Source organism: Echinops telfairi, unplaced genomic scaffold (assembly GCF_000313985.2).
Source record: "Echinops telfairi isolate 266 unplaced genomic scaffold, ASM31398v2 ScPeMD7_2573;HRSCAF=3158, whole genome shotgun sequence".
Taxonomy (NCBI): Eukaryota; Metazoa; Chordata; class Mammalia; order Afrosoricida; family Tenrecidae; genus Echinops; species Echinops telfairi.
The window spans coordinates 17,343,566-17,355,084 of record NW_022106471.1 but is presented as its reverse complement, the minus strand read 5'-3'; the positions used below and the strand labels follow the sequence as shown (position 1 = coordinate 17,355,084).

Genomic DNA, 11,519 nt, shown 5'->3' with positions numbered 1-11,519 from the left:
TATACATATATATAGGTTTATACAGCGAGAAGGAATATAACAGCTAAATAGTCCACACAGCAGTAAAGAGGATTCAGTTCTCAAGGACAGATTTGATGCATTGAATGCTCATGACAGAGCTGATGAGCTGTGGAATGACATCAAGAACATCCTACATGAAGAAAGCAAAATGTAGTGAAAAAGACAAGAAATAAAGAAAAGACCAAAGTATATGCCAAAAAAGACCCTGAAACTTCCATATGAACATAGAGTAACTAAAGCATATTGAAGAAACAATGAAGTAAAAGAGCTAAACAGAAATTTTCAAAAGGCAACTCAAGAAGACAAAGTAAATAATTATAATGAAATGTGCCAAGACCAGGAGTTAGAGTGCTGTTTTGGCAGAGTTTTCTAGAGAAACAAAACCAGGATTCTCATACATGTGTGAGAAGAAATCTATGTCAAGAAAGATACCTGTATCAATAAAGCAGCACACAACCTCCGAGTGGGCAGGCCAAATTCAACTCCAGTCCGTGGGTAGGATACTAGAAAGAAACACTTCCCTGTTCATACAGCTGCTAACTGATGCACCCTGAACTGATGAGGCAAGAGGTGAGAGGGCGGCCAATGGAGACAGTCAAGTGAATCCAAAGCAGGGAGTGTGGCAGGTCTGCAGCATTTCCCAGGTTGGGTAGGTCACATGGTTGGTAAACCAGCCCAGGTCTCACTCAGGGAGCCAGATGCAGGATCCAGACCAGCAGGAATATCAGGAGGAGGAGGGTTTTCACATCCTCACTATAGATCACAAATAGGCTACATCCTCAGGGAGACATCATCTGGCTGTGACCTGTTCAGAGATTGCCAAGTTGACACAAAACCTATCACAACACGTTAAGCATAGCTCATGCTGAAAGAATTAAAGAAAAAAATTCAAACCTTAAATTCCAATATGAAATGATTATGTAGGCAAAAACAATGAAATTTTACAGGAAACAAGAAAAGATGATGGAAAGAATTCACAGACTTACTGTACTAAGAAGAACTGGTTGACATTCAACCATTTCAAAAGGTAACACGATCAATCACTGGTGGTGCTAAAGGAAGTCCAAGCTGCACTGAAGGCATTAGCCAAAAAACAAGGTTCCAGGAATTGGTTGATTACCAACTAAAATATTTTGACAAGCTGATCAAGCACTAAAGTACTCACTCATCCATGTCAAGAAATTTGGAAATTAGGGGGTAGCGGGGAAGGAGGGGAAAAAATGAGGACCTGATGCCAGGGGCTTAGGTAGAGAGCAAATGTTTTGAGAATGATGAGGGAAATGAATGCACAAATGTGCTTTACACAATTGATGTATGTATGGATTGTGATAAGAGTTGTATGGACCCCTAATAAAATGATTTTTAAAAATAAATTTGGAAATTAGCTACTTGGTTAACTGACTGGCAGTGATCCACGTTTCTGCCCAATCCAAAACAAGGTGACTCAACAGAATGTGGTAATTATGGGACAATAGCATTAATATCACATGCAACATAACTTTTATGGTATTTCAACAATGATTGCAGCATACCTTAATAGGGACCTGCCAGAAATTTGAGCTGGATTCAGAAGAGGATGCTGAATGAGGAATATGATTGCTGATGTTAGATGAATCTTTGCTTAAAGTGGATATTGAGGGAAAGCTTTTCAAAAGCAAGAGATATGCAGATGGCACAACCTTGTTTGCTGAAAGCCAAGAGGATTTGAAGCACTTGCTGATGAAAATCAAAGACTGCAGATGCAGCCTTTAGTATGGGTTGTAAGAAATGTAAGAAACAATGTAAGAAAACAAAAATCCTTATAACTGGACTGTGTTAGTTTGGGTAGACTAGAGAAACAGATTCATAGACACTCATGTGTATAAGAGAGAGTTTTATATAAAAGAGTAATTGTACATTAAGAAAAATCCCAGTTTTTTCAGTCCAGATCAAGTCCATAGTCCGATATTAGCTCATATGTCCAGTATCAATCTGTAAAGCCTTCTTCAGACTCATGAAACACAGGCAATGATGCCAAATGCAGGAAGATCACAGGCCAGTGGGTAGAAGGTCTTGTGGATCCAGTGGCAGTAGAGGCATCTCAGTGCTGACAGGGGTCTCCCTCTGGCATCTTCAGCTCCAGGGCTCTAGTGTAGCTTCATGTGTCTTGTCAGCAAGCATGTCTTGCAGGGAGTGAGTGTGTGTCCTGCCACCAGCGAGCTATTTATCTCCTTAGCACCTCCTAATGAGGTCATCAAGCTGCGACCTGAGTGACAGGCTACACTCCACCCCTTCACTCTTAAGTCTCAAATTCACAACAGATTATGTAACTACCACATGGACCAATAGGTAACATCATGATAACTGGAAAAAAGATTGGAGTTGTCAAGTATTTGTTTTATTGGTATCTACAGTTACCACTCCTGGAAGCAGAAATCAAGAAATTAAATGATGTGTTGCATTGGGCAAATCTGCTGCACAGGGCCTCTTTGAAGGGTTAGGGACAAAGATGTCATTTTGAGAACTCAGGTGCACCTGACCTGAACCATGGTATTTTACACTGCCTTGTATAAATGTGAAAGGTTGACAATTAATAAGGAAACCATAGAACAACGGAAGCATTTGAATTATGATGTTGGTGAAGAATATTGAAAGTACCATGGCCTACGAGAAGATTAAAATAAAAAAATCTAACTTTAAGAAAGTATCATCCATAGCAGCAAGGATGGTAAGCCTGTAGGATCAGTGCCTGTAGGAGGACATTTATTCCTGCTAAATAGTGAGTCAGTGAAGAAGAGGAAGACCCCCAGCGAACTAGATTGACCCCGTGGCTGCAGCCATGTGCTCAAATATAACAACAATTGAGAGGATGGCACAGCACTGGCAGTGTTTCACTCTTTTTGCACATAGGGTCCCTATAAATTGGGACCTGCTCAATGGCACCTAACAACAATAAACAAGTTACAAATCAGGATCAGAAATGTTGAGGATACAGTTGTTTTGCTTACAAGACTTCTTCTCAGCCAGGTACGCAGAAATCTCTCTCTGTCTTCAACTTCTCATCTATGCGGCAATTTGATATCTGCTCTATTTGGGCAACTGTTACAAAGCTCTTTTAATGCTGATTAATGCCTAAGAGCCACTGCATTTTGAAATTCATAACAATTTTGAGAATGGTGCAGTTCCAGACAGTGTTTCATTTTGTTGTACATAGGATCATGATAAGTTGGAATCACATCAATGAAATCTAACAGCTGGGTAGAGAACAAGGTTGACATTTATTAACACTTTGAAGAAATATTCTTTTGTCTTCTGAATTCTTTTGATCAGATCTTTAGGTAATCCAATTGTTAAATCTTTGAGAGTAATCTGCTACAGGGAAAGATTTTTAATGTTCATGGAGGCACTTTTTATATAATTTATAATTATCTATGACATAAAAATGTACCAGTTTTAATTTTATACATAAAAAACATTTTCTTTCCTTAAGCTTTTAATTTTAAATACCATATGAAATTAAAATGGCAATTTTCACTTATTTTATGTGCATTTAATTCAGGTTGAGCAAATGAATACACCTGAGCAATGCCTTATTTGCAAATAAGCTCAATTACATCCATCAACATCTTAAACTACAACTCCATTGATTTAATTGCATTCTGTGTACATGGCAAGGAAAACTTAAAACTTTATGCTTCAAACCTTCCCAACCTCTTGAGCAAGTCTTTTAAATCTAATAAACTATATAGAGTAAGCCCAGTTATCTTTAATGTTCTTAAACTGTTTATAAGCATAATCATATTTTCCCAAAATTATCAACTCAATACTAGCAAACTATTATCATATTTGTTTCAGTTATAACATATAAAATAACAAATTAAAACGATTTTATTTATTTGATCACCTCTATTTTGAACTTCATTCTTTCCCAGGAAGGTTTGGGTTGAGATATAGAGATGATAAAGTAAATAAAATCAAACCTTCCCAGGAAGGTTTATTTTAGATCTATATATAGTCATGTAAATATTCTAGTCTGCTAGACTATTGGTTTTAAAATTTAGCAGTTAGTTTTCGGAGAAAGCTCATTTTGGAAGCCTGTGTGTTTCCATTCCCCCTGATGTTCGCCCCTGAATGTTTTCACAGCGCAAACGCCCGCTGCCAACCCACCGCGCTCAGGGTTGCTCTCAGTGCCCCTCCACAGAAGAGAAATTCTAAATCTGGATGTCATAGAGTTTGTCAACTTTTCACATTATGAGTTGTGCTTTCCAGGTATTGATTCAAATTTTTTCCTATTCTTAGGTCACAAAATATTCTTCTACACTTGCTCCTCTTGATTTTATAATTTCATCTTTCATAATTAGGTCTTTGATCCCAGAATGCACCCTTACATGGCATATTAACAAGGAATCTACTTAGTTGTTTTCCATGGAGTGACCAGTTTTCTGAACCATTTGCTAAACAATCCGCACTCTTCTCGTGGGTTTGCTCAAGTTTCTTGGTTGTGTTTTGAGGTCTCCATTAGAGTTTAAAATCTAAAGCATGGGTTTGTGGAAGTCTGCTATTGACAGTGGAACTCTGATTCCATCCTGAGTCTCAACAACGTGGAATTAGTCTCTGTCAAGCTCATTCTGACCACTTGGGAGCAATACAGAAAACTTCACCCTCAAGGAGAGGATGTCTGAAAGCGAATGACTTTCCGAGCCAGCTCCTTGAAAGCAGGGTGGTGCGGTATTGTCTTAGATACTGTGGACACGTGACCAGGAAAGACCAGCGCCTGATACCGTTGAAGGGCAGGGAAAAAGAGGAAGGTTCCTGAGGAGATAGCCTGACACAGTGGCTGCAACCGTGAGTTCAAATAGAGCAACAATCGTAAGGATGGCACAGTTCCGGGAATTTATTCGTAAAATTTCTATGAGTTGGTACAAGCCTCAAGGCACTGTGTTAGTCTGGGTAGACTAGAGAAACAAATCCACATAAATGCATATGTATATAAGAGAGAGTTTTATATAAAAGGTAAGTGTACATACATTAAGAAAGCATCCCTACCCGGTCCAATCCAAGCCCATAAGCCTGACACTAGCCCATATGTCCGACACCAATCTACGAAGTCCTCCTCAAACTGCAAAACACGCAATGGCGCCGACGGCAGGAGGAAAGCTGAATCAGCGAGTGTGTCAGCATCTCAGCGCTGGCAGGGCTTTCCCCACGGCTACTCCAGCACCCAGGGCTGCATCAGGCTAGGTCCATGTGGCTTCTCCTCAGGGATGCCTCGCAGGAAGTGAGCCTTGTCAGCTGAGGCAAAGACCTAGCTAAGGCAGCCGCACACTGATCTGGCCATCAGAGAACAAGAGACCAGAGAACAAGAAAGGCGAGACTCACTGAGCCATTTATCTCTGCTCTTCAATTAATCCCACGTGTTTATTGGCCAGGTTGGCACAATGAACCTTAATTATCTCCAACTCTCTCAGGCACCTAACAACAGTAACAAAGCCAGTCCAGGGAGAGAGTCTTGCCCTCAGGGGACTTGCCTGGGCATACCCTCCATGGAAGTTGGTAGACAAGACCACATAAGCATGAGCTATATGCAAGCCATCAAAGAGCCAACCTCCATCCCACATTTATAGACCCACCTGGGACAGTGATGAATTGATCTGCTGTCATTCAGGACTTTGTGACAATTTCCTTTTCATATATTATCGGTCATAAGAGTGTGAATCCTTTGGACACCATTATAGCCTTATGCTGAAGTCCTCGACAATCCTGTTTATTTGTCTTGTCTCTGTCCTATTTAAGGCTTCATCAAGGAGCTTATATAAAATATGTTTGAATTTACGGTCATGTTTCTCCTAGAACAAACGGCTCTGGTTGCACCGCAGGATGTGTCGGGCTAACATCTGTGATAGGTTTCTTGTGCCAACATGGTTCCTATAGGAACATGTGGGTGGAGTTTAGCCTGTCAGTCAGGTCGCAGCTTGATTGGAGGGCAACTGAGATAAATGGCTTGAGATAAATGGTTCGCTGGAGGCCAGCCCCTCTCTCTGCTTCACCTTCCTGTTGGCAAACCACATGAAGCCCCGTTGAGCCCTGGAGATGTTTCCACCAACACTGCATCCACAAGACTTTGCACCCACTGCCTACTGATCTTCCTGCATTTTGCATCATTGCAAGTGCTACGTGAGTCTGAAAAGGGATTTTTGGATTAGTATCATTTATAGATTAATATTGGATTTATGGACTTGATCTGGACTGGGCTGGGGTGTTTTCTTAATGTAGAATTACTTTTTTATATAAAGCTCCTTCTGATACATATATGAGTGCCTCTGAATTTGTTTATCTAGTTTATCCAGCACAGTACAATCTGTAAGGTCAGCAGTTCAAACCTAACAGTTGTTCTGTGGGAAAAAGATGAGGCTATCTGTTCCCATCAAGCTTTCTAATCTGAGAGATCCTATATGGGGTGGCTATGAGGTGGAGTGGACTCATGGGCAGGGAGTTTGGGGTCCCCTAGAATTGCCCGATGTGTGAGCGGGTCTCTCTCGGGACTCTCTGTTACTGTTCTGATCTTGGAGCCGCACTCGCTTTTTTCATTTTGTATTTTTAGCTTGCCTTAATCCCCGATAGGGAAATTTTCTATTTCCTTCTCTTCCTTTTCAGAGTTGACCTCTCTATTTAGGGACCTTTGTTTTTTCCTTTTAGCTTTTAAATAACCACATTCCTGAAAATAAATCCATAAGTTTGCATTCACGTTTTAGATTAATTTAGGGACATGTCATTTTCTTGATAACATACTTTTTGATTCTAGCCAAGAATAAAAAATGCCTCTTTATTCAGTATGCATTTATTATTTAAAGTTTTATTATATAAAATTTATTATACAGAGATACAGTTTTATATCTTTAAGAGAGTTTAAAATCTTGCTTTAAGGAGGTTGTGCTTCACCAGCCTATGCAACCACGAGGTGTCGAAGGGATCAGGTATAAGGCATCATCAGAACAAAAAATCTTACCATAGTGAATGATGGGGGGAGTGCGGAGTGCAGATCCAAAGCCCATTAGTAGGCCACTGGAGATCCCCTTGCAGAGGGGTCTTGGGGAGGAGACGAGCCAGTCAGGGTGTGATGTAACAACAGACGAGAAATACAACTTTCCTCTAATTCCTAAATATTTCCTCCCTGCTCCCACTACCATGACTCGAATTCAACCTTGCAAGTCTGGCTAGACCAGAGGATGTACACTGGTACAGATAGGAACTGAAAATCCAGGGAATCCAGGGCGGATGAGCCCTACAGGACCAGTGGTGTGAGTGGCGAAACAGGGAGGGTAAAGGGAGAGTGGGTAGGAAAGAGGGAACCGATTACAAGGAACTATATGTGACCTCCTTCCTGGGGGACAGACGACCGAAAAGTGGGTGAAGGGAGATGTCGGACAGGGCAAGATATGACAAAATACCCATTTATAAACTATCAAGGGCTCATGAGGGAGGGGGGAGTGGGGAGGGAGGGGAAAAATGAGGACCTAATGTCGGGGATTTAAGTGGAGAGAAAATGTTTTGAGAATGATGTACAAATGCGTTTTACACAATTGATGTGTGTATGGATTGCGATAACAGTTGTATGAGCCTCTAATAAAATGTTTTTTAAAAAAAAAGGAGGTTGTGCTTTTCCTAAAAGATTGGATGGTGTCTGTATAAGAAGCAGATCTACACAGTATGTTTTGAAAGCCATTGTCGCATCACCATCAGTTTTTTAAGTGATTACTATTTCCACATATGGGTGCATTTGGTCACGTTGATTTGGTGCTTTTCCTTTCATGCAGGAAAAGGATGGTGAATCCGTTATACAAGGGGGCTTCAAAAAGCTCATGGAAAATGGAATTTAAGGATCATGGAATTTGTCCATGAATTTTTGAAGTCCCTTTTTGTCTATTTTAGATACATGTAAGTAGCCTTACTGGGAGGAAGATGAGACTTTCTACTCTCATAGGGACTTACAGTCTTAGGAACACACTGGGCAAGTGCTACCCTACTTACTAGGGTCATTATGCTTCAGGATTGACTTCATGGCAGCCAGAGGAATAACCTTACTGGCCCAAAGAACGTTGTTTCATTTGAATTTTTAATAAAGCATGAATATTTTGATTATATTTCCATTTGCAAACCTCAGTTTTGTTTTGACTGCACAATATATATTTTTTAGTTCCGCTTGCCTCTCCTGATGTATCAGCAGAACTCCAAAGCAAGTTTATAGAACGCATCTCTTTCATACATCAATATGATGCCAGGAAATCTCCCAATGAGCCCCTCCGGGGGAAGGTGAGAACACGTTTCAGATTAATCATTGATCATTTTAGGAGATCTATGGGTAAACTCAAGTTATTTTCATTTTTCCAACATGGTTATTGGTAGCCTAGAATCTCAGCTACATGCCAAAGTGAAAACCAAGGAGGGATGCCATACTTTCAAATCACAGTCTTTGTAATTTAGTTTACTTAAATTATTGAAATCATGCACTCGAGGTCATGTCACAAGCAGCTTGATAAACACTCTTCTGCTGAGTGAGTGCATGTGGGACAGAGACATAAAAGGCTTACAGAGCCAAGTAGAAGCACAGCCAATCAATTACAGCATTTCCCCCCAGTCACGGGTGATTGTTTTCCTATTTCACGTTAATGAACCCTTTTGCTAAAACTAATCAGTAGTTGGGATGCAATTATCTATCCACAGGACCATCAATGGTCATTTCTGTTTTGTCCCTAGCAACCTATGGAGCAAGAAATGAAGCTTGTATGAATAGTCTTCCACAACTCGAGAGATAGATCAATTGAATCCAGGAAATAAGATGTTTTTCCTTTGCCTTCCCCCTCTCGGCCCATTTTGTGTTACACCCTGTTTTGTCCAGTATTTGTAAAGCTCCGCAGCCAGTGACCTTGCTGCTGCTAGATTGGGGCTAAGGTGACAGGCAGCAGAGAGACAGGGAAGTAAGGGCCTGCGTCGCCAGAGCTTGAGCGAATACACAGACTCAGCTCCTAGCTGCTTCCGACCGCTGGTGTGCCCTGGTTAACATCAACTTTGTTTTCCTTTCCAGCGACACGGGGCTTTTGTGCAGACAGAGATAAAACCGGGGAGTAGGCCAATTATTCCTCAGGGAACAGAGGTATTGCTGAAGGCTCCAGGGCCTTGCTCATCATAACAGTCCAAAAAACAGAGAAAGGAAACTCAGCGGAAAGCCAATTGATCTCATCCAGCCTCTGTCGAAAATTCCCAAAAGCTGTTAGAAACTGAAACTCCCTTATCGGAAACAACGTCAGAAGCAGTCCGAAGCACACCCCAAAGGCCGTGAGAGAAAGAGATCTCAGGCCTCTTTCAACCAGCCGCAATAGGAGTTCTTCTGACCAGGCAGGAGCCTTTACATCCACGAATTAAAAAGTCAAGATAAATTAGCTTCTTCAGATAAAACCAGATTCCCTGGGATGGAGAGATAGTTCAGAATCTCCACACAGGCCATTGTGTTTGCTTTCTGACCAACAACTTCAGATCCTACAATTTACACAAGTGGGGGCCGAAAAAGAGCACTGTAATACACCAGTCCCTGAAGAGTGGTCTCCAGTGAGCTTGGGATCATGCAGGATTATTTCTGTGCCCTATTATTTATAAGCAAAAGCTGATTTCTTTTGCAAAATAATGAACATCATTGATGAATACTGTAAAAAGCTTTAGAGGAAAGGCCATTTAGCAACATTGGAATGAAGACCACATATAAGCTGTATGATTTTGGTTAAGTTATTTAACTTCTCTAACTTCAATTTCCTCATCTGACAAATATTTGGTAGAATATAAAAAATGAAATTGCTGTTATTGTAGTTATATACTGAGGATTTAAGTTCTTAAAACATGATAGATTAAGGCTAATTGAGGATTCCTCCCATTATAACTACCTGGCTATTTCTGTATCAATATATATCTTTACTTGTCAACCCTACCTCCTTTATATTTTCACTTTTATTGTCATTTAATTCACATGTCATACAATACAATAGTTCAATCATATCAAGAAGAGTTGTAAATTATCACCACAATCAGTTTTAGCATATTTTCTTTATTTAAAAATATTTAAGCATTTTATCGGGGGCTCTTACTGCTCTTATCACAATCCGTCCATCCATTGTGTCAAGCACATTTGTACATATGTTGCCATCATCCTTTTCAAAACATTTTCTTTCTACTTGAGCCCTTGGGATCAGCTGCTCATTTTTTCCTCTGTCCTCCACCCTCCCTCCCTCATTAACCCTTGATAATTTAAGGATTATTATTTTCATATCTTACGCCGATCGCTGCTTTAAAAAAAATCCTTTTATTGGTGGGTCATACAGCTCTTATCACAATTCACACATCCATCCATTGTGTCAAGCACATTTGTACATATGTTGTTGCTATCAGCATTTTCAAAACATTTTCTTTCTACTAGAGCCCTTGGTATCAGCTCCTCATTTTCTTCCCCTCCCTCCCTCCCTTCCTCATTCTCCCTTCCTCATGGACCCTTGATAATTTAGAAATTATTATTTTTTCATGTCTTACACCAACCAATGTCTCCCTTCACCCACTTTTCTGTTGTCCATCCCCCTGGGAGGGGGTTATATGTTGATCATTGTGATCGGTTCTCTCTTTCTCCCCCCACCTTCCCCTTAGCCTCCTGGTATCACTATTCTCATTATTGGGAATTAAGGGGGTTATCTGTCCTGGATTCCCTGTGTTCCAGCTCTTATCTCATCTACCTGTGTACATGCTCTGGTCTAGCTGGATTTGTAAGGTAGAATTGGGGTCATGACAGTGGGGTGGGAGGAAGCATTAAAAAACTAGATAGTTCTTTTTATTTGGAAAGTTGTATATTTCATCAGTGCTATATTGCATCCTGACTGGATCATCTCTTCTTGTGACCCTTCTGTAAGGGATGTACAATTGTCTACAGATGGGCTTTGGGTCTCCACTCCGCACTCCCCCTCATTCACAATGATATGATTTTTTGTTCTGGGTCTTTGATGCCTGCTACCTGATCCCTTCAATGGAAACTCTGGATCATACAGCTGGTGTGCTTCCTCCATGTGAACTTTGTTGCGTCTCAGCTAGTTGGCTGCTTGTTTATCTTTAAGACCCCAGACTTAGCACATTTTCTTCATTCTTGTCCTCCTCAGTATTAGCTCCCCATTTGCCTCCCACTCTCCCCTGCTGTACTCTCAAGGAGCCATTAATCCAGTACTGTCTCCATAGACTTACCTATCCTGGACTTCATAGACAGAAAAACATTAAAAACAAAAACTAAGAACAATAACAAAGTAAAACAGAGAAAAACCTCAATCTAAAAGAAAGCAAAAATATTTTAGAAACAGAAAAAATTAAAGCTGATGGTGCCCAGCTATAAAAAGATGTAGCATCTGGGGTCTTAAAGGCTTGAAGGTAAACAAATGCCATCTAGCTCAGAAGCAACAAAACCCACATGGAAGAAGCACACCAGCCTGTGTGATCAC

At 40.6% G+C, this 11,519-nt stretch overlaps 1 protein-coding gene across 1 annotated transcript in view; it reads left to right on the top strand.

Moving 5' to 3' along the window:
- CUNH2orf73 (chromosome unknown C2orf73 homolog) overlaps positions 1-9,740 on the top strand; it is a 40,120-nt gene extending 30,380 nt beyond the window's left edge. The window contains exons 4-5 of the mRNA XM_013006553.2: positions 8,195-8,310; positions 9,083-9,740. Coding sequence (XP_012862007.2) covers positions 8,195-8,310; positions 9,083-9,187 — 221 coding nt within the window. The 3' untranslated portion in view covers positions 9,188-9,740. The remainder of the gene's footprint in view (positions 1-8,194; positions 8,311-9,082) is intronic.
- Positions 9,741-11,519: the final 1,779 nt, after the last annotated feature.